The 20,211-nt window shown below is 39.0% G+C and overlaps 4 protein-coding genes across 5 annotated transcripts; 1 reads left to right on the top strand and 3 right to left on the bottom strand.

Moving 5' to 3' along the window:
* Window positions 1-42: 42 nt before the first annotated feature.
* LOC111467358 (glycine-rich cell wall structural protein 2-like) lies at window positions 43-573 on the bottom strand. Its single transcript, XM_023112220.1, has one exon. The coding sequence runs from the start codon at window positions 571-573 to the stop codon at window positions 43-45; it is 531 nt and encodes a 176-aa protein (XP_022967988.1).
* Window positions 574-2,645: 2,072 nt separating this feature from the next.
* Window positions 2,646-8,493, top strand: LOC111467500 (malate dehydrogenase [NADP], chloroplastic). The gene is made up of 14 exons (XM_023112425.1): window positions 2,646-2,946; window positions 3,044-3,140; window positions 4,546-4,632; window positions 4,706-4,790; window positions 5,774-5,955; window positions 6,046-6,116; window positions 6,199-6,289; window positions 6,368-6,442; window positions 6,520-6,621; window positions 6,697-6,819; window positions 7,777-7,845; window positions 7,919-7,987; window positions 8,149-8,202; window positions 8,289-8,493. The coding sequence occupies exons 1-14, from the start codon at window positions 2,789-2,791 to the stop codon at window positions 8,340-8,342; spliced, it is 1,317 nt and encodes a 438-aa protein (XP_022968193.1). The 5' UTR covers window positions 2,646-2,788; the 3' UTR covers window positions 8,343-8,493.
* A 175-nt stretch (window positions 8,494-8,668) lies between these two features.
* LOC111467497 (NAC domain-containing protein 53-like) lies at window positions 8,669-12,286 on the bottom strand. The gene is made up of 6 exons (XM_023112420.1): window positions 12,023-12,286; window positions 11,639-11,916; window positions 11,307-11,501; window positions 9,665-10,183; window positions 9,460-9,580; window positions 8,669-9,375 (listed from the first exon to the last, which is right to left on the bottom strand). Exons 1-6 carry the CDS (start codon window positions 12,186-12,188, stop codon window positions 8,969-8,971), a joined length of 1,686 nt encoding a protein of 561 aa, XP_022968188.1. The 5' UTR covers window positions 12,189-12,286; the 3' UTR covers window positions 8,669-8,968.
* A 609-nt stretch (window positions 12,287-12,895) lies between these two features.
* Window positions 12,896-17,167, bottom strand: LOC111467499 (NAC domain containing protein 50-like). 2 transcript variants are annotated; one of them, XM_023112424.1, is made up of 4 exons: window positions 16,779-17,167; window positions 16,229-16,518; window positions 15,740-15,982; window positions 12,896-13,006 (listed from the first exon to the last, which is right to left on the bottom strand). In XM_023112424.1, exons 1-4 carry the CDS (start codon window positions 17,014-17,016, stop codon window positions 12,959-12,961), a joined length of 819 nt encoding a protein of 272 aa, XP_022968192.1. In that variant the 5' UTR covers window positions 17,017-17,167; the 3' UTR covers window positions 12,896-12,958. The 2 variants fall into 2 exon arrangements, with proteins under 2 accessions (XP_022968192.1, XP_022968191.1); XM_023112423.1 differs by lacking the exon at window positions 12,896-13,006 and adding an exon at window positions 13,114-14,083 and having other exon boundaries at window positions 16,779-17,160.
* Window positions 17,168-20,211: the final 3,044 nt, after the last annotated feature.

Here is a 20,211-nt window from a genome sequence, read left to right as displayed (position 1 = left end):
AATTGCTTACAAGTATCTTTATATTATTTTCATGGTGATTCTTCATCCCCTCCTCCATATCCAGACCCATAACCCGACCCATGATCCAGAATCATTTCCGGATCCTCCCGCCATTCCTCCTGCACTGCCACCACCGCCTCCTCCGCCACCGCCACCGCCACCACCTCCACCCCCTCCGCTTCCATAGCCACCCCCACTTCCATATCCCGAGCCATATCCCCACCCACTTCCGAAACCGGAGCCTCCACCTCCACCTCTACCGCCGCCTTCGCCACCTCCTTCACTAGGGCCTGCTGCACCAACAGACCCATACCCGGACCCACTTCCCGACCCAAACCCGCGGCCAACACCGGTTCCATTTGCACCACCACTCCCATACTGCCCATAGCCTTCATCGCCATATCCAGTGCCATTACCCGAACCATATCCCGAACCTGACAAAGGTCCCGACCCTTCTTCGCCTCCGCCGCCATTTCCTCCATAGCCCTTCAAGAATCTAGCAGCAAAAGTTAAGTCCACCATTAACAAAACCAACAACAACAACAACAAACCGATCGCCCTGGTAGTGGCCATTGCTGAGCAGCTTTTGATGCGTGGAAATGGAGGGTCTGAAGTCCCTTATTTATAGTCATTGCAAAGTTTACGTTTTGGAACAGAGTTTCGTAACCAAATAAACTTAGTACACAGCAAAGCAGAAAATTTAGGGGCTTTTTGTTGTGCTTTTGAGCTCTGTTTTTCCTTTATGGAGTGCCATATTCGTGCCATTATTTTGTGGCATGTAAGCGCTTTCTCCATGAAGTAGGCTTTTAGTTGAAGGTATTTGGGCAGATTTTGAGCTCCAATTTATGGATCTATCAGAAGAAATTCAATAAATTTATTCATTTTCATACGAATCAATTTATTGAATTAACTACAAAAGTTACGAACATTCACCAATATGAAAGATTACGATCGAGTCACATAATGTAATTCTATAAAATATTAATCTATTTTATGAATAAATTTTATAAAAATTAATTAAATATTTCGTGCTTCTAGAGAAAAAAAAATACAATTTCTTAAATATACTATTCAAAATTATATTAATAACTTTAATTTTTTTTCATATACTAGATAATGTTTATAGCACATATTGTTGGAGAAAAAAATCAAGAGTGTTCGAGACTTTTATGACAAATTTGGAGATAATGAAGCTTGGTTTGTAGACCCATTTGAAGCAGAAAAGAAGCTAGAGAACTCGAGGGGAGAGTGTTCGAATACTCAATTTTGTAGCTATCAAAGATTCTCAAATTGTGAGGGTAGCATCGAGACGCCACTTGGGAGTTTGAGACACTACAAAATTAGGTATCACGACTTTAAATATGCACACTTCGTTCTTTGGAGATTTCCATCTAAAGCACTTGATGTTTGATTTTGACGCTGTAAAAATGAAATATTGAGTAGTTTTTCAAGTCGATTTGAGGGGAGCTAATTTGACAGATTTTTTAAACCCTAATTTTACCCCTTTTGATAGGTGACATGCTCTTCGGATTTTGCTTTCAGGCTTTGAGGGCTATGTTTTTCCTCTTCGATAATCTGAGCTATTTCGATTCGAAGCTATGCTCGTGGGTCGACATCTGAATTGACTTATAATAGGCCTATTATCCATTCAACTATACACAGATTTATTTTATAAAAAGAATCCGTAAAAGAGAGAGAAAGAGACTTGAAAATGAACGAGATAGATTTGAGAATAATCATAATGGGCCTTGAATTTGAGAGAGACACCAATATTTTATCTTCAAAATTTGAAATTATTTGGATTTTAGTTTGAATTTGAGGATGAAATAAAATCAAATATCAATTATTTTTTTGAAAAATAAATGATGAATGATGGAGACCTACCCATGGAATTTTGCTTTTGTTTTTGTATGAATTATTAACCTCTCTAATTTTCTAGAAACATACATACATATATGTGTATGTATATATATGTATATGTATATATATGTATATGTATATATATGTATATGTATATATATGTATATGTATATATATGTATGTATCTATATGTATATGTATTTGTATCTATATGTATATGTATGTGTATCTATATGGGATGGTGATGAATGAAATTGTATTATTTATTTATTTTTACTATAGAATAGTATTTAAATAATTTGACAAACTTAATACTAAATTTTTAAATATGAATTATTTTAATGTTTTTTCAAATAATAAAGAAATTAAGTAGGTTATAAATAAATAATTTTAAATAATAAATTTAAGAAATTCAAATTTTTTGAAATAAAATTTAGTCCTAAATTTTAATAAATATATATATATATATATATATATATAAATAATGTAAGGATCACTAACCCATTTGGTATGACAGGTTAGTATGACAGATAAAGACAGTAGATTGTGAGATCTCATATATATTAGAGATTATTCCTTATAAAATTGAAATAAAAAAAATATATATTTAAAAATATTTTTACTTCTCAATACAAAAAAAAATACATCGACATCAACATTTTATGATATTTATAATTATAAATATTTGAATTAGTTCATAGAGACAGCAACATCTCCAAAGTAAGCTAAACTCAAAAATTCCCAGTTCCCTATCTCAGGCCTTCCTCGTTCCGTTCGACACGTGTCACTCACAGCACCTTACAAAACCGTTTCAAGCAATCCCTCTTCCACCCTTTTCATCCATCTCTATCCCCAATCCTTCCCAAGCTCCATACCCAAAAACCTCCAAATCCCTCTCCCAGTCTCCGAATAACCTCCTCTGGCTGCAATGGCTGTAGCAGAGTTCCCCTCCTCTTTAAAATCTCAGCTCAATTTATCATCCACGACCGTTTTTCAGGCCAATCGGTTCCATAATCACCGGCGATGCTCTTTCCGGCCGTTTTACAGAGCTCGAAGTTCACCAATCACTTGCTCTGTTGCGCCCAAGTGAGCTTTGTTTGTGTAGATTCTTATGTGTTTGTGTAAGTTTGTGCTTGTCAGTGTTCATATGTTTTGTGGGGTTGTTTTATGTTTGATTTTTCAGTCAGATTGAAGCAGCTCCGGTGGCTGCAAAAACAGGGGAACCCAAAAGTAAAAGCGATTGTTATGGTGTTTTCTGTCTTACTTATGATTTAAAAGCTGTAAGTTCTTGAATTGTTATATGGGTTTTCTCTGGTTTATTCAAAATTTATAGTTTCAATGTGTTTGTTGGTTGATTTTGTGAGATCGTAAGTTGGGGGGAGAATGAAACACTGTTTATAAGGGGTGGAAAATTCACCTTATTGAGGGAAAACCCGAAAGGAAAAATATAGAGAGGACAATATCTGCTAGCGGTGGGCCTGAGCCGTTACAAATGGTATTAGAGTTAGACACTGGGCGATGCGCCAGCGAGGAGGCTGAGCACAAAGGGAGTAGACACAAAACAGTGTTCCAGTAAGGACGTTGGGTTCTGTAGGGAGGTGGATTTGGTGGGAGTCCCATAGTGATTGGTCAACCAGCAAGGATGCTTAGCCTCGAATTGGGTGAATTGTAAGATCTCCCACATTGGTTGGGGAGGAGAATGAAACACCCTTTAGAAGGTGTGGAAACCTCTCCCAGGCATACGCATTTTAAAAACCTCGAGGGAAAACCCGAAGGAAAGCCCAAAGTGGCTATTGTGGGCCTGAGTTGTTAGAAATGGTATCAGAGTCCGACATCGGACGATGTACCAGCATGAGGCTGATTCCTAGTAGATGCGTTTTAAAAACCTTGAGGGAAAGCTCGAAAGGAAAAACCCGACAATATCTGCTAGCGGTGGGCCTGGGCTGTTACAAATGGTATCAGACCCAGAGACGGGGTGATGTGCTAGTGAGGAGGCTGAGCCCTTAAAAACTTTGAGGGAAAGCTCGAAAGGAAAAACCCGACAATATCTGCTAGCGGTGGGCCTGGGCTGTTACAAATGGTATCAGAGCCTGACACTGGGTGATGTGCTAGTGAGGAGGCTGAGCCCTTAAAAACCTTGAGGGAAAGCTCGAAAGGAAAAACCCGACAATATCTGCTAGCGGTGGGCCTGGGCTGTTACAAATGGTATCAGAGCCAGACACTGGGTGATGTGCTAGTGAGGAGGCTGAGCCCTGAAGGGGGTGGATTGTGAGATCCCCACATCGATTGGGGAGAAGAATGAAACACCTTTATAAGGTGTGGAAACTTCTCCCTAACAGATGCGTTTTAAAAACCTCGAGGCAAAGCTCGAAAGGCAAAACCCAAAGAGGACAATATCGACTAGTAATAAGTCTGGGCCGTTACAGATTTTCACCATATTTTGTGAATTTTTTTCTGTTCTTTAGATTTACTTTCATGTTTAAACTGTTCTTTATAATCAGTGTGAACAAATATATGTTAAAAGTGAGTATAGCTCAACGATAATAACTTTGAAGATCGGATATTTAAATTCTCGTAACCCATGTTTCTCGTTTAAAAATAACTTTGAAGAAGTTGTTTGCAGCTAGTTTTGTCAGATTGGACAAATGTTGTCTTCAGCACTGACATGTTTTGTACTAATCATAGGAAGAAGAGACAACATCATGGAAGAAAATGATTAATATTGCTGTCTCCGGTGCTGCTGGAATGATATCCAATCATCTTCTGTTCAAGGTAAGAATTCATATAAAACAACCTCGTTATGTTCTGATAGTTTGATGAAATCTTACTTTGATTGTTTCACTAGCTTGCAGCTGGTGAAGTTTTTGGTCCTGATCAACCAATTGCATTGAAACTATTGGGATCTGAGAGGTCATTCCAAGCACTTGAAGGCAAGTTCAGCCGATTTAGAATAAACGTTAGTTTTGCTTTGAGATCCCACGTCAGTTGGAGAGGGGAACGAAACATTCCTTAAATGGCGTTGAAACCTCTCCGTAGTAGACGTATTTTAAAACCTTGAGGGAAAGCCCTGAGAAGACAATATTTGCTAGCGGTGAGCTTGGATTGTTACAAATGGTATCAGAGCTAGACATCGGGCGATGTGCCAACGAGAACGTTGGGCGCCCAAGGGTGGTGGATTGTGAGATCCCACATCAGGTGGAGAGGAGAACTAAACATTCCTTATAACGGTGTGAAAACCTGTCCCTAGTGAACCTGTTTTAAACCCTTGATGGGAAGCTCAGAAGGGAGAACCCAAATAAGAAAATATTTGCTAGCGGTGGGATTGGACTATTACAAATGGTATCAGAGCAAGACATCGGGCGGTGTGCTAGCGAGGACGTTGGCTCCCAAGGAGGGTGGATTGTGAGAACCCACAGCGGTTGGAGAGGGGAACGAAACATTCCTTATAAGGGTGTGGAAACCTCTCCTTAGTGGACGTGTTTTAAAACCTTGAGGGGAAGCCCATAAGGGAAAACCCAAAGAGGATAATATCTGCTATCGGTGTGCTTGGACTGTTACAAATGGTACCAAGATAGACATCGAGCAGTGTGCCAACGAGGAAGCTGGACCCCCAAAGGGGTGGATTATGAGATCCCACATTGGTTGGAGAGAGAAACGAAGCATTCCTTATAACGGTGTGGAAACCTCAACTTAGTAGGAGCGTTTTAAAACCTTGAGGGGAAACCCAAAAGGGAAAGCTCATAGAGGACAATATCTGCTGGCGGTGGGCTTAAATTGTTACAATATCAGTCTTTTTTTTCGATGTCTTGATAACAGTTAAATGAGAACTTCATATCTGTAACGTCGTAAACCATTAAACTTCGAGGTCATACCGAAATCTTCGAGCTATTTGATAAATAATCTTCATATGCAGGTGTTGCTATGGAATTAGAGGACTCCCTTTTCCCTTTGTTAAGGGAGGTAGTAATAAGCATTGATCCTTATGAAGTATTCCAAGATGCAGACTGGGCTCTTTTGATAGGAGCGAAGCCTCGAGGTCCGGGAATGGAACGTGCTGGTTTGTTAGATATAAATGGACAGATATTCGCTGAACAAGTACGTCGATTATCTCGTTTTCACTTCCTTTTTTTTTACCCGTCCAAGAAACACCGGAATCTCTTAGTTATTATATATCAATGGAATTAGGGAAAAGCTCTAAATGCTGTGGCATCCCCAAATGTCAAAGTCATTGTTGTAGGCAATCCTTGCAACACCAAGTGAGTTCATGTTTCATTTAGTTTGAATCTCTTAATGTATGTACAAGATATAACTTTTCTTTGTCCTTTTCATTCCATGTAGTGCATTAATTTGTTTGAAAAACGCTCCGAAAATTCCCGCTAAGAATTTCCACGCTTTAACTCGACTAGACGAGAATCGAGCAAAATGTCAGGTATGATACCCATTTCCTCGGATTTGATAGGTTTTCGAATAGATAAACTCTCGTACTTTCTAAATATGGCTTGTTCAGCTGGCTCTGAAAGCGGGCGTCTTCTATGATCAAGTGTCGAATATGACCATTTGGGGCAACCACTCGACAACTCAGGTTATTGGGTACTTTTTGCTCGAGAAGCTTCGAAAATTCCCTCGATTTGTATGCTTATTTCGTCGTATTTGCACCAGGTTCCGGACTTTTTGAATGCAAGAATTAATGGGTTACCTGTTAAAGAGGTAATCAAGGATCATAGGTGGTTGGAAGAGGAGTTTACTGAAAAAGTACAGAAGGTAATAACACATTGAGTGTTGCAATGTTCACTGCTCAATGGATCAAATAGTGTTTTGATTGGTTTTGATTTGCAGAGGGGAGGTGTGCTGATTGAGAAATGGGGAAGATCTTCAGCTGCTTCAACTTCTGTATCGATTGTTGATGCTATAAGGTCTTTGATCATTCCAACTCCTGAAGGGGATTGGTTTTCATCTGGGGTAAGCTTTAGATCTCATGTTGTATCTCTTGACATTGTGTTTGTAGGCTGGTAGGGCTCTAATACGGCGTGCTTGTTCGTCGAACGGGAAGGGCGGAGGAGGGTGTTGGGTTTGTAATTCTAAGTGAGTGTATCGTGACAGGCGTAGGAATAGAAATATTTAGCTAGAAAGTTGGGTTATTTGGAGGTTAGGGAGAGTGTAACAGTCCAAGCTCACCACTAACAGATGTTGTCCGCTTTGGCCCATTACGTATCGCCGTTAGTTTCAATATTTTAAAACGCGTCTGCTAGGGAGAGGTTTCCATACCCTTATAAACACGTCTGCTAGGGAGAGGTTTCCATACCCTTAATGCTTTGTTCTCTTCTCTGACCGACGTGCGATCTCACAATCCACCATTCTTAGAGGTCCAGTGTCCTTGTTGGCACACCGCCCCGTGTTTGTCTCCGATACCATTTGTAACAGTTCAAGCCCACTGCTAGCAAATAATGTCTAGTTTGGCCCGTTATGTATCGCCGTCGGCCTCACGGTTTAAAACACGTCTGCTAGGGAGAGGTTTCTACACCCTTGTAAGGAATGTTTCGTTCTCCTCTTCAACCAATGTGGGATCTCACAATCCACCTTTCTTAGGGGTCCAGCATCCTCGCCGGCACACCGCCCCGTGTCTGGCTTTGATACCATTTATAATAGTCTAAGTCCACTACTAACAGATATTGTTCACTGTGGCTCACTATGTATCGTCGTCAACCTCACGATTTTAAAACGCGTCTACTAGGGAGAAGTTTCTACACTCTTATAAATAATGTTTCATTCTCCTCTCCAACCGATGTGAGATCTCACAAAGAGGCTTTAGATTTAGGTGGATGAGTGTTAAGTCAATTCAAGGTACTATGACTCCTAACATAAACGTATGCAAACAAAGAGCCAACCTCGAGCTCATAAAAACCGATCGATTTGTAGGTATACTCCACTGGAAATCCTTATGGAATAGCAGAGGATATCGTTTTCAGCATGCCGTGCAGATCAAAGGTACCATTTGTTCCCAACTTTCATCTACTCCCATATCCTAACGTCTGTTACCAATAAATATGTCTGCTCTCAGGGAGATGGTGACTATGAACTTGTGAAAGATGTGATATTTGATGACTATCTCCGCATGCGAATTGCCAAGGTCTGCTATGTTATCCTTTTCCTCCCGTGTCCGTAATTCTTCGGCTACGAGGATCCGGTTGGAATGACTTTTCAAGTGCTTAAAACACTCGTAAAGTCATTCCATTCCGAGCCACTGCTATGCTACTGTTGAACTAGCTCACACCTTGTTGTGTTTTACAGACTGAAGCTGAGCTGCTAGCTGAGAAGAGATGTGTGGCTCACCTCACAGGAGAGGTCAGAATTAAGTAAATTTCCATGTTTATGTTTAATCCTACTTAGTGATCTATTAATCATGGATTATTGTTTCCTCCTTCGATCAGGGTATTGCCGTTTGTGATCTACCAGAAGACACAATGCTTCCTGGAGAAATGTAAGGCTCATCAACATCACATGCCTCTGAGCCTCACAACATTTTATATCTGAGCTGCTTTATGCTACTTTCATATTTGTATTAAACCATATATTATATGTGAATATTGCTCCTAAGTTGTCAGCAAATCAATAATAATATATGGTTTTATTTAATCCAACGACAATATGAGACATAAACTGCATAAGTTCCAAACTGGTCGAGAATACATGTCAATTAAAATTTTAAAAACCGAGCCATAAAAGCTTCTTCCATCAAAAGGAATCCAACCAGAGAGTTAACTTCATACAGCTTATGCTTATTGAAGATTAAGATGGTTTATCGAACGAATTACATAAACGTCATGGAAAGAGAAGCTTCCAACCTTTACTCTAATAAATTGGTAAAGTACAGTAAAGCCCTGCAACTATGAACTGTAAAAAGTTCTGAAATTAAAATACAAAAGAAGGAAGAGATAAAAAGTTTAGTTAGCCACCAATTCATTGGCAGTTAGTCTAGAATCTAATGATATTTGAATAGGTATTGCAGGAAGGTGTTGAATTTGGTAGCCTAGAAAGTTTCTAAACTACCAGCTAATACTACTTTTTCAATGGTTCTTGAGTTTTGGAATTTGAAACCTGAATAGGTAACTCACCTGGAATGGATGCACCTTGCAACTTTGAAACTCACTGAAAGGATTAGAAGCCAGAACAGGATGAAGAAGTAGACGAAGTAGCAAGACATCAGAGACCCCGACTTGCTGTGATGTGCACCAGAAGTTGGAGACAACTGAGAGGAATAGATGTCGCCTTCGACGATCCCATACAAATAGATAAGGTTGAGAACTGAATTCTTGCCATATAAGTTGTTCATTTCGTCTCCGTTTAGTGTTGTGTTTCTTATGACGATCATGCCTGCGGTGACACGAACGGAGCTTGAAGCTTGTGGAGCTGAGTTAAGATGGAGAGCAGCATCTTTTGAAGTGAACTGTGAAGCAAATGGAGCAGGAATGCTGCCCAGCATATGGCTTGTGTGTTTGAGGAATGGGTATTTGAGATCTGGTACCAGAAAAGAAAGAATGAGCCAAAAGTGTTAGAAATATCTAAATGGAAAGGAAAAAATTAACATGGAATTCAACTAACCTGATTCTGGTTTTGGATCCTTGGATCTTTGCATAGACGAGGACGAGGAGGCCTCGTTGTCGTAACGTAAATCTGAAGTATGTTTGCTGGGAGATGCATGTTCAGTAGCACCACCAGCGACCTAACGAAATATGATGCGTCGGTGAAAAGTAAATTCCATGTAGCAAGATGATAAAAATAAGTTAGGAAATGAAGCAGTACTGACCTCTGGAAGAACTGCTTGATCAGGAACAGAGCTCTCACTTTCGAGAATTTCGGAAGGATCGAAAGACAAATCTACGTTATCACCATCTGCGTCGAAGAACGTAAGATACTCTTCAAGCACGTCAAAAGCAGCAGGATCACTATCAGTAGGGTTTGAGAGCTCATTGGATTCCAAAAGTAGTTCATCACTAAAAGAAGGATTATCAGAAGTACTAAAGAATGGCTTGTCCAATACGTAATGACCATCGACATCACTAGCATCGATCTCATCAGCAGCAGCATTGCTTGATTCAGCAAGATACTCATGTTTGACCAATCTGTCACGTAATCGACACTCATCTGGTAAAACAAAGAACTTCTGTCCATCGGGTAGCTCTGATGTCTCACATATGCCTACTGCAGGTTTTCGATCATCTTCGATGAAATTGTCAGATTGCTCCATAGAGTTGCTTGACTCACCATAATAGAAGTCGAATGGTGGTGGTGGTGCAATTTCGGATAGAATATCTTCATCGACATTCTGCAGAAAAGAATATAACATGATTCATTGTAATTTCACATACTTTTAGAGATTGTTTCACTCTTTTGCTCACCGACCCACTCTTTATTTTGTTCCCAATTTCCCATCATTTAGATTTTCCACTTATTAAATATAGAAATCCGTCGTAGTTTCTCATTACTTGTTTCCTCCTGAAAGCTATTCTCTATAACACCAACATGCACCTTGTTTGCAAACAACTCCAACCAAACCACCGGCAAGGTCCATATAATCTTGGTCTGTGAGCCAGTTGCTCGTTTAGATTTCAATCCTAACTCAACTTTCAACTGGTTTCAGCTATCAAAAGCATGGACTCTTGGTTTCAGGTAGCACCGTTCTTGATCAGAAAGGGTTTGCTCCAAGCCTAAGAGATTCTGGAAGTTTATCCTTTATTCTTCTATAGTTGTGGGGAATTTTCCCCACTTAACGTATACCATAATTCAAGCTCAACTGTAATGGCTCAAGCCCACCGTTTGTAGATATTGTCCTCTTTGGACTTTTGTTTTCGGACTTTCCCTCAAAGTTTTTAAAACGCATCTGCTAGGGAGAGGTTTCCACACTCTTATAAAGAATGTTTCGTTTTCCTCCCCAACTGACGTGGGATCTCACAATCCACCCCCTTCAAGGCCCAGCATCCTTGCTGGCACACCGCCTCGTGTCCACCCCCTTCTCAGCCTCCTCACTGGTAAATCGCCCGGAGTCTGGCTCTGATACCATTTGTAATGACCCAAGCTCACCTCCATCAGATAGTGTCCTCTTTGGGCTTCCCCTCAAGGTTTTTAAAACATGTTTGCTAGGGAGAGATTTTCATACCCTTATAAAGAATGCTTCGTTCTCCTCCCCAACCGATGTGAGATCTCACATCAACCATGTACTATTAACTCAATTCTAGGGCAAACATGCCTAATTACCTGAGGAAATTGCTTAACTATCATTGTACATGTTCAAAAGTTCAGGTTTCTTTCAAATCTTAGGCATCTCTCGTATAGATCTGCCCATCCAACCCGTTCAGAATCATATTTCAGAAACACAGTTCTCAACGACAGATAACACAAAACCATTCCACCTGATTAGGCAAGTTGCTTATAACATGGTAAGTACATACCTGACTGAAGTCATTGCCTTCAACAAAAATGCCTCCACCAGCTAGAATTTCTTCCGCCACTTGCTCATCACCAGGTACCAAAGTCAGCTCATCATTATCTTCCCATTCCTCCTCAACAAAAGGGGCACCATACTGCTCTCCATTTTTTGGTCCAGTACCACTCTTCTGGAATATCCTACACAGCACAAACGCATCCTTCCAACCCAACAAAAAAAAAAAAAAAAACCAACAGATTCCAAGACAATTACAACAACATTTTCCAACGAAGCCAAAAATCACAAATCAACGAGAAAATCAGAGAAAAAGAGCTACAAATTTCGTTCTATTCTAACCTGCACAATTGCAAATTTCCCCAATTCCTCATCCGTGAGTTTGTATTCGTGCATCACCCAATTGGTTCGTGCACCACGAGGAGCCCGCCCAATATGATACACAAGAGTCTTCTTCATTCCAACAGTCCTCGCGTTATGGCGGACCGGCCGATCCTTTCCCGTCGTCTTCCAATACCCTTTCTCCGTAGCCCTGTTAGTCCTCGAACTATTGCCATATTTCTTATCCAAAGCACTGAAGAAATACCACTCCAAATCCCTACTCTTCAGCTTCGATTTCCCTGACAAATCCCACAACACAACTTCAATTCCACAGAAATCCGAACGACAAAAAAATAAATCACAAAATCAAACACAAATCTCAACAAACAGAAACAAGGGATTGACCAGGGAGATCCCAGGGTTCGGATTTGTAGATATCTACGTCTGAAATAGCATCAAAACGAAAGGGTTTTCCAGAGACTTTGCGCTTCAAATAATAACTAACAAGTTCTTCATCGGTAGGGTGGAATCGGAACCCCGGTGCTAGCGAAGTAGCAGAATCTCGACCCATCAAGAAAATGGATTTAGGATTTCAAAACGAGATTGAAATTCAGATTTGAGATTAGAATCGATCTGAGAAGAGATATTAAAAAAAGTTCGAAGAGTTAGGGTTCGATTTCTTCGGAAGAGAAATATAAAATAATCTCCAAAACGAGCTGGAAAGGAGGGAAATGTACAGAGAAATGTCCATGAAAAGTCGACGGAGGGAACGCTAAACTCACATGTAATAACAAATAAAAGCGTCACAGCCTCCACGTGTTAATAGTAGATTCCAATGCTGCTTGATGGTGACACTAGACTGTTAATAAAAATTCTTGCTGACGTGTCTTGGATAAACTTTACTTTACTTTACTTTACCTAATATCTGATTAAAATAAAGGAAAGATTCTCTTTAAACTCTTTTTCTTTAATTTTAAACTTTTAAATTCTTTGAACTGTTTTTTATGTATTTAAACATTCATGGAACTTACAAGAAATTTTGTAATAAGTCCAAAAATAAATAAATAAATAAATATTATTTTACTTTTAAATTAAAATAAACTATTTATTCATATTATAAAAGTACAAATGTTGAGTCATACTCCTCTCATTGGGCTCGGCTCCACGTAACTTTATAATTTTAATCAATTAAAAGATTATATCTCAAAAGGAAAATATCTATAGAAAATAAATATTTTACACGTTGGAAAAAGTAAATAATTACCAACTTTTACAATATTTTCATTCATGATCTTTTAGAAGGGGACAAAATTAGAAACTAAAGTCCCTTTTCCTTACCGCTTAAGAAATATAACATATCAGTTCCTCGAAGCTTGAAAGGTCTGAAACCTGTTAGAAATATTTCAAAGATCCTTTAGACGGAAACCGGTTAGAAATATTTTAAAATGACAGTTCATCAACTAAATTTGTAATTTAACCGAGAATAAATTAAGGGAAAATTTAAACGGAAAAGAAACCAGATACGGGGATCACATTAATAGTTATGACAACCTTATTTCATGAAATGCCACAAGCTGAGAAACTGAAGTTACAACATCAATGGTCTATAGCCATAGCAGATCAAGAAGTTTAGCATGGTCTTTCACTAAACAGGTTGAAGTTCTTACTAACTTGATACTCATACAACAAATAGCTAAATTGCTTAGACAACTGAGCTAGTTACATTACAACAATAACGTCCACGAGACCACAATGGCAGCAACAATTTACAGGGCATAGCCATTGGCTCTCGACATTTTTCTTCGTTATCGTTACAGTCTGTGTATTCGGCGTGACGATCCAGAATTGAAGAATACTACTAATCATAGTTTGGACTTCAAATCAGTTTGATTTCAAATCATTGATTTCCTTATTCAGCACGACAATCCGAGATTGAAGGATACTGATCATGGCTCGAGCGCTCAACAGCTCAAACTTCAGCGTCTCCCTCTCCATAGAAGTCTTGTGGATCTCATGTTGCAAATCTTGGATGAATTTCAAGATGCTTGGATGCACAGATGAACTAAGATCTGAGGTTTCTAATGCAGGTGGAGGAGCAGGGGAATCCTTTGGTTCTGTAGATTCTAAGAGTGAATATTCCACTAAGGTAGAAAGAAAGTTTTTCGTAGTTGGTGTCATCTCACTACTCGTCGTTACATCCGTCTGCGATGCAGTGGCAATTTCAGATAGACTGAGTTCTTCGTTTGACATGGATGAGTTTTCTGAAGCTTTTGAAAGTTCAGAGGGTAAGTCGCTTTGCCTTCTTCGTTTATACTTCATAAGCGAGAAGGGTTTCGGATTAGCGATAATCGAAGGTGGAGTATAATCCTCGAGTTCCTCACTTTTGCACATAAACAAAAAGCTGTGGGAGTTTCTTGGAGGATCATTTGACATAACAAGATCTTTATTGATGAACTGAGTTTTTTCCTGGATGAGAAACCAAAAATGGAAGGTCGCTTTCAGAAATGTCGACAAAATAAACATCGAGAAATTTCGCATCATCGAGTCGATGATAAAAATGCATGAATGAATATCCTCACTAGACCCGTCATGTCATTTTCCAGGAATATGTTTCAGAAAACAACCAATCAAACAAACCAATTTGCACCTTAAGAAGATAAGCAAATAACAATTGATGCATAACATTGCACAATAGTTGGATCCACTAAAACTGAGACTTAATTTTTTTTCCAAAGAATGTCTGCCATTGAAGATTTTTCTTTCAAACCTTCTATTTGAGTCGGACTTCCAAGACTTCATCCTATAGTTCATCACCACTGGTAACAGAAGTTATTGAATTGATTTTGGGAGAGATATTCTTCTCTTTATGATAATAAATAATCATGGGACCTTCCTATGACAAATGGAAATGGAAATGGAATCAAACGCTTTAGAGAGAGGAACGAAACATTCTTTATAAGGGTGTGGAAACCTCTCTCTAGCAGACACGTCTTAAAAACCTTGAGGGGAAGCCCGCAAGGGAAAGCCCAAAGAGGACAATATCTGCTAGCGGTGAACTTAGGTTGTTACAAATGGTATTAGAGCCAGACACGGGGAGGTGTGCCAACGAGAATGCTGAGCCCCGAAGGAAGGTAGATTGTGAGATCCCACATCGATAGGAGAGAGAAACGAGTGCCAACGAAGACACTAGGCCCCGAAGGGGGGTGGATTATGAGATCCCACATCGATTGGAGAGGGGAGCGAAGCATTCTTTATAAGGGTGTGGAAACCTCTCTCTAGCAAAAGTGTTTTAAAAACCTTGAGGGGAAGCCCAAAGGGAAATGCACAAACAAGACAATATCTGCTAGCGGTGAACTTAGGCTGCTACACTCAGATTTCTGCCTAAGACTCCTACCCCTTTTCAGGCACGAGTGACAGAATAGGGTGATCTACATTTAGCTCCATGTAGTTTCTTTCAACAGTCCAGTCTCAGGTCTTGAACGTCTAGACTAAAGGATACTAGTAGATAGTCAGTCACCTCTTGATGCTTAGGTCTCCTTTCTTTTTCTTCTTCTTTCCTTTTTTGTTAGTTTAACGATAAGAAATCGACCAAATCGTACACGATATGAAATCGCAAAAGAGGAAAGCCAAGTCCCAAACGAAAGGAATAAAAGAAACTCTTCCAAGCCATAGTTGTTGGAAGGAGCATATAATTTACGTCAAGAGACAGCCAGAAAAGAAGTAGGAACTAACTGTTGTTCCACTCAAGCCAAAAGTTCCAATAGAAAGCACTAATAAATTGAAGTCAAATGATCTTTTTCTGGTTGAACGGATGACCAAAATCAAGAAGGCTCTTCATTAATAAGGAGGGCCATTTACCAATTAAAGGAGAAGAGCATGAAGGTCCAGAATCTATTAGAAATGGAGCAACCAAGAAAAATGTGATGTTGTGCTCAGCCTCCATCCTGCACAAGATACACCGACTCGGGGAAAGCACAAGTGACAGTTTTACTATGGAAGTAACAATCAACACTTTTATACAAGATGAGACATAACTCTGTAACTCATTCATATGATATTTGAAAGAAACTTAAGTACTTCACTCTGAAATGAGTTCCTAATTAAATTCAGATAAACACATACCTGCATACCATCCTTTCCGTCGCCGCATACATGGTTATTACGATCCTCAGCAGCACACACGCTATTGCTGTTCCTTTCGGACTGTGTATCGTGACTAGCTACTACACCGTCTGCAATCTCTTCTCCGGGAATCAAAACTGACCCACCGTCATCCCATTCCTCCTCAATAAAAGGTGCGTATCGGTGTCCATTCGGAGGTCCTATATTACTTTTGTGGAACACTCTGCATAAAACATAGGCATCCTTCTCCGAAGGAGAGGGAATAGGAAACAAAAAGCTGTTGTAAGAAGCTAAACTTCAAATGCAAATCAAAACACTATGGTTGCTGAAACAAGTGCATAAAAGAAAAGAAAAAAGGAATACCGAAGCTTAAAATTGTCATTCAAACTCTAAACTTCGCCTAAACATATTTCACAAGTACCAGAACCCGCACAGCCGCCAAAAGAACACAAAATGGACTGCCATGGCAAATTTTCATGATGGCCTCACCTTCGAGCTACCCGTTCCTGCTCCCGCTTTCTCCAGTTCTTCATCTACAAGCCTATACTCATGCATAACCCAATTGGTCCGCTTCCCATCAGGAGCTCTACCACTGTGGAAAACTAATGTTTTCTTTAAGCCAACAGTCCTGGTATCATGGCGGACTTGCCGATCATTACCAGTGGCTTTCCAGTACCCTTGGCTTGTAGCCCTATTCATCCTAGCTCCATTTCCATATTTCTTGTCCAACACACTAAAGAAGTAGTACTCTTGGTCCCTGCTCTTCAACCTTGACTTTCCTAAATATAACATTCAAACAAATCTAGAAACTCAAAGACGTGATTCAGAGACACAATAAAGAAACCATAAAATCAGTATAAAAATACAATCAGAGAGCAAGAAAGCTATTTAAAAATGGGGCAGGTTGGGGGAAAATAAACGCCCAAAAAGACCAATCGATCAACAATCCACCTAAAAAACAAGCCGATAAAAGTATAAAATAAACAAAATTAGAAGAATCATACAAGATGAGAACAAAGCTCCAAAGCATCTGAGTTACCTGCAAGGTCCCACGGCTCACTCTTGTAAATATCGACCTCAGAAATAGCATTGAAACGGAAGGATTTTCCACAGACCTTGCGCTTGAGGTAGTAAATAACGAGCTCTTCGTCGGTCGGATGGAACCGAAACCCTGGAGCTAGTGCTGTTGGGGCGGCGGCTGCTGCTGCTGCTGTGGCGGCGGCAACGGGCTTCGTTAGAGCTAGAGGCGGCGATAGAGTCAAGGTTTCAGAACCCATTAGCGAAAATCCCTACTGGATTTGCAAATTAGAGAGAGGAGGTCCGGAAATGGAGATCAGGGTTTTCAAAGGTTGAAGATAAGACTTTGATTGGTGCTGAAGAAACTACGTAAAGATACCTTCAATTACAAGGTATTCTTTTCTAGGGAAAGAGAAAACCATTTCACATTTTGAATTTATTTATTTATTTAAAATTTTCTTTTATATTTGGTAATGGAGTAACTATCAATAAATATCAATAAATCTTAACGTGTGAGTTATACAGTTGAATAATTTGACTATTTTTTGTACCAGCTATTTTCAAATTGGCATATTACTTAAAAATACAAAATCAAACCTCTCCTTAGTAGACGAGTTTTAAAATCATGAGGCTAACGACGATACGTAACAAGCCAAAATAAACCATATATGCTAGCGGTGGGTTTGGGTTGTTACAAATGGTATCGACGTAGGGCGATGTGCCAGCGAGAACACTAGGCCCCCAAGAGAGATGGAGTGTTAGATCCTATATCGGTTAGAGAGGGGAACGAAACATCTCTTGTAAAGGTGTGGAAACTTCTCTCTAGTAAACATGTTTTAAAATCGTGAGGCTGACAACGATACGTAACGGACTAAAATGAACAATATTTGTTAGCGATGAGCTTGGGTTGAGGTTGTTACAGGGGACATGCGTGTAAAACAAATGAAACCAATATTACAAATTTTCTAGTCCTCGTAAACTAGAGGTAGGGACATCCATAAAAGATATATCTCTAAAGTCATCCAATAACCGAGTCTCTTAACCCTACTCGTCACTCATGCACCATGATATTGCCTTTACTTGGAAGTGATAATGGTTTTATTGCTTAGTCACGAAAATTCATAATAGTTTACGTACGTAGTCTACATAACCCTAAAAATGGGCTCTGATACCAATTGTAACGTTATACTCTGATCGTGAGGATATTAAATTATGATTAAAAAGAATTAATAAGGAATAACATCGTTTTTGATAACTCAATTACATAAATTTTAAAATTAAGCGTATTTTACGCTGATGAATCTTCTAGAAGAAAATAAAATACGTTAAAATAACTTGTATTAATTCACAGAGAATCTTAAATCTTAAAAGTTGTTCAAGTAAAATAAGTAACATGATGTCACAGTATGTCGGAAAATATCATGTCAATATGAGGCGGTGTCGTTTTTAGTAGTACACCTCATCAAAGAACTAATAATTAAAAAAATTATTATTTTACTGCGTATTGTGAAAAGCTATAATTAAATAGTTTTTAGTGAAAATAAATTAGAATAAATTTTTATTGGATTTATGATAATAATAATAATAATTTTAAAAAGCTTTTAATTTTATTTTGAGAATTGAGATAAAAATAAGTTTTTTATATATATGAATTAAAAAATTCAAAGTAACGCAATTTGAATAAATGATTGGAAAATGACAAATCAATTTTGTGGATGTTTATCTTATAAATATACTTTATTTAATGAGTGAAAATGATTAAAGTCAAGTGCAATGATTTTGCGAAAACAAAAAATAAAAAATTAATAAAAAATGATTGGATATAAATATTTATTATTTTTTATATTATAAAAATGAAAAATTATGGCCTGGAGAGATGAAATATAAGAAACAAATTGCGAGATCTCATATTGATTGGAAAGGGGAACGATACATCGTTTATAAGAGTATAGAAAAACGTCTCCCTAACATACACATTATAAAATCGTGAGGCTGACGATCATATGTAACGGGTAAAAGCGTACAATATTTACTAGTGGTGAGTTTGGGTCATTACAAATAGTATCAAAACTAAACACCGAGAGGTATGCCAGTGAAGACGCTGCCCCCAAGGGGGGTAGATTGTGAGAACCCACATTGGTTGGAGAGAGAGCTAGACACCAGCGAATAATATCTGCTAATGGTGGGCTTGGAGCATTACAAATGGTATCAGAACCAGACACTAGGGCGGTGTTCTAGTGAGAATGATACCTCAAATGGGGTAGATTGTGAGATCCCACATTGGTTGAGAGAAAGTCAGAGACACCGGCAAACAATATCTGCTAGCTGTGAGCTTGAGTCATTACAAATGGTATCAAAACCAAACACGGGGTGGTGTACCAGTGAGGACGCTGCCTCCAAGAAGGGTAGATTGTGAGATCCCACATCGGTTGGAGAGAGAGTCAGACACTAGCGCACAATATCTACTAGCAGTGGGCTTGGACCATTACAAATGATATCAAAACTAGACACCAGGGCAGCGTGCTAGTGAGAATGCTATCCCAAAGGGGAAGATTGTGAGATCCCACCTTGGTTGGAGAGAGAACCAGACACCAACAAACAATATTTGCTAACAGTGTGCTTGAACCATTACAAATGGTATCAGAGTCAGAGTCAGAGACACCGGCGGACAATATCTGCTAGCAGTGGTCTTGAGTCATTACAAATGGTATCAAAACCAAACACGGTGCGGTGTGTCAGTGAGGACGCTACCTCCAAGGGGAGTAGATTGTGAGATCCCACATCGATTGGAGAGAGAGCCAAACACCGAGGCACAATATCTACTAACGGTGGGCTTGGACCATTACAAATGGCATCAGAACTAGACACTAGAACGGTGTGCTAGTGAGAACGCTACCTCTAGAAGGGGTAGATTGAGAGATCACACATCGGTTGGAAAGAGAGCCAGATACTAGCGGACAATATCTGTTAGTGGTGGGCTTGAATCATTACAAATGGTATCAGAACCAGACTCTGGGTAATGTGTCAGTAAGGACGTTACCCTAAGGAGGTAGACTGTGAGATCTCACATCGGTTGGAGAGAAGAATGAAACATTGAAGGCTAAGACGATACGTGGGTGATCCTTTTAAACCGAGATAAATAACTCGACTATAATTTTAAATTTTAAATTATAAATTTAATTTACTTCTATAAATGAAGCCATAATTGAAATTTCCAATTTAAGTCATATGATTTAAAAAAATTTCAATTTGGATCTTATTGTTTTTTAAATTTTAATTTGGTTCTTACCGTATTTATTTTTTAAGAAAATTGAGATGGTTGACTAAAAAAATGAAGCCAAAATTAAATTTGAATTATTATGGAATTATAGAAACTAATTTAATAATTAGTGGGTGTGAAAAGAAGTGGGTGTGAAAAGAAAGCATGAAGATAGAAAAAGGGGCGGCAAATAAGG

Source organism: Cucurbita maxima, unplaced genomic scaffold, assembly GCF_002738345.1.
Source record: "Cucurbita maxima cultivar Rimu unplaced genomic scaffold, Cmax_1.0 Cma_Scf00034, whole genome shotgun sequence".
Lineage (NCBI taxonomy): Eukaryota > Viridiplantae > Streptophyta > Magnoliopsida > Cucurbitales > Cucurbitaceae > Cucurbita > Cucurbita maxima.
The sequence above is the reverse complement of the archived record's forward strand: the minus strand, read 5'-3'. Positions and strand labels throughout refer to the sequence as shown.

Bases quoted from the DNA above. Each gene is read 5' to 3' on its own strand.
- LOC111467358 (XM_023112220.1), bottom strand. From the start codon at position 573: ATGGCCACTACCAGGGCGATCGGTTTGTTGTTGTTGTTGTTGGTTTTG.
- LOC111467500 (XM_023112425.1), top strand. From the start codon at position 2,789: ATGGCTGTAGCAGAGTTCCCCTCCTCTTTAAAATCTCAGCTCAATTTA. The intron at 4,633-4,705 runs GTAAGAATTCAT...TTGTTTCACTAG, and splicing joins CCAATCATCTTCTGTTCAAG to CTTGCAGCTGGTGAAGTTTT. The intron at 6,820-7,776 runs GTAAGCTTTAGA...ATCGATTTGTAG, and splicing joins GGGATTGGTTTTCATCTGGG to GTATACTCCACTGGAAATCC.
- LOC111467497 (XM_023112420.1), bottom strand. From the start codon at position 12,188: ATGGGTCGAGATTCTGCTACTTCGCTAGCACCGGGGTTCCGATTCCAC. The intron at 10,184-11,306 runs GTATGTACTTAC...TCTTTTCTGCAG, and splicing joins AAGGCAATGACTTCAGTCAG to AATGTCGATGAAGATATTCT. The intron at 9,376-9,459 runs GTTAGTTGAATT...TTCTGGTACCAG, and splicing joins GGATCCAAAACCAGAATCAG to ATCTCAAATACCCATTCCTC.
- LOC111467499 (XM_023112423.1), bottom strand. From the start codon at position 17,016: ATGGGTTCTGAAACCTTGACTCTATCGCCGCCTCTAGCTCTAACGAAG. The intron at 16,519-16,778 runs GTAACTCAGATG...TGTTATATTTAG, and splicing joins TGAGCCGTGGGACCTTGCAG to GAAAGTCAAGGTTGAAGAGC. The intron at 14,084-15,739 runs GTATGTGTTTAT...TTTCTCATCCAG, and splicing joins ACGGAAAGGATGGTATGCAG to GAAAAAACTCAGTTCATCAA.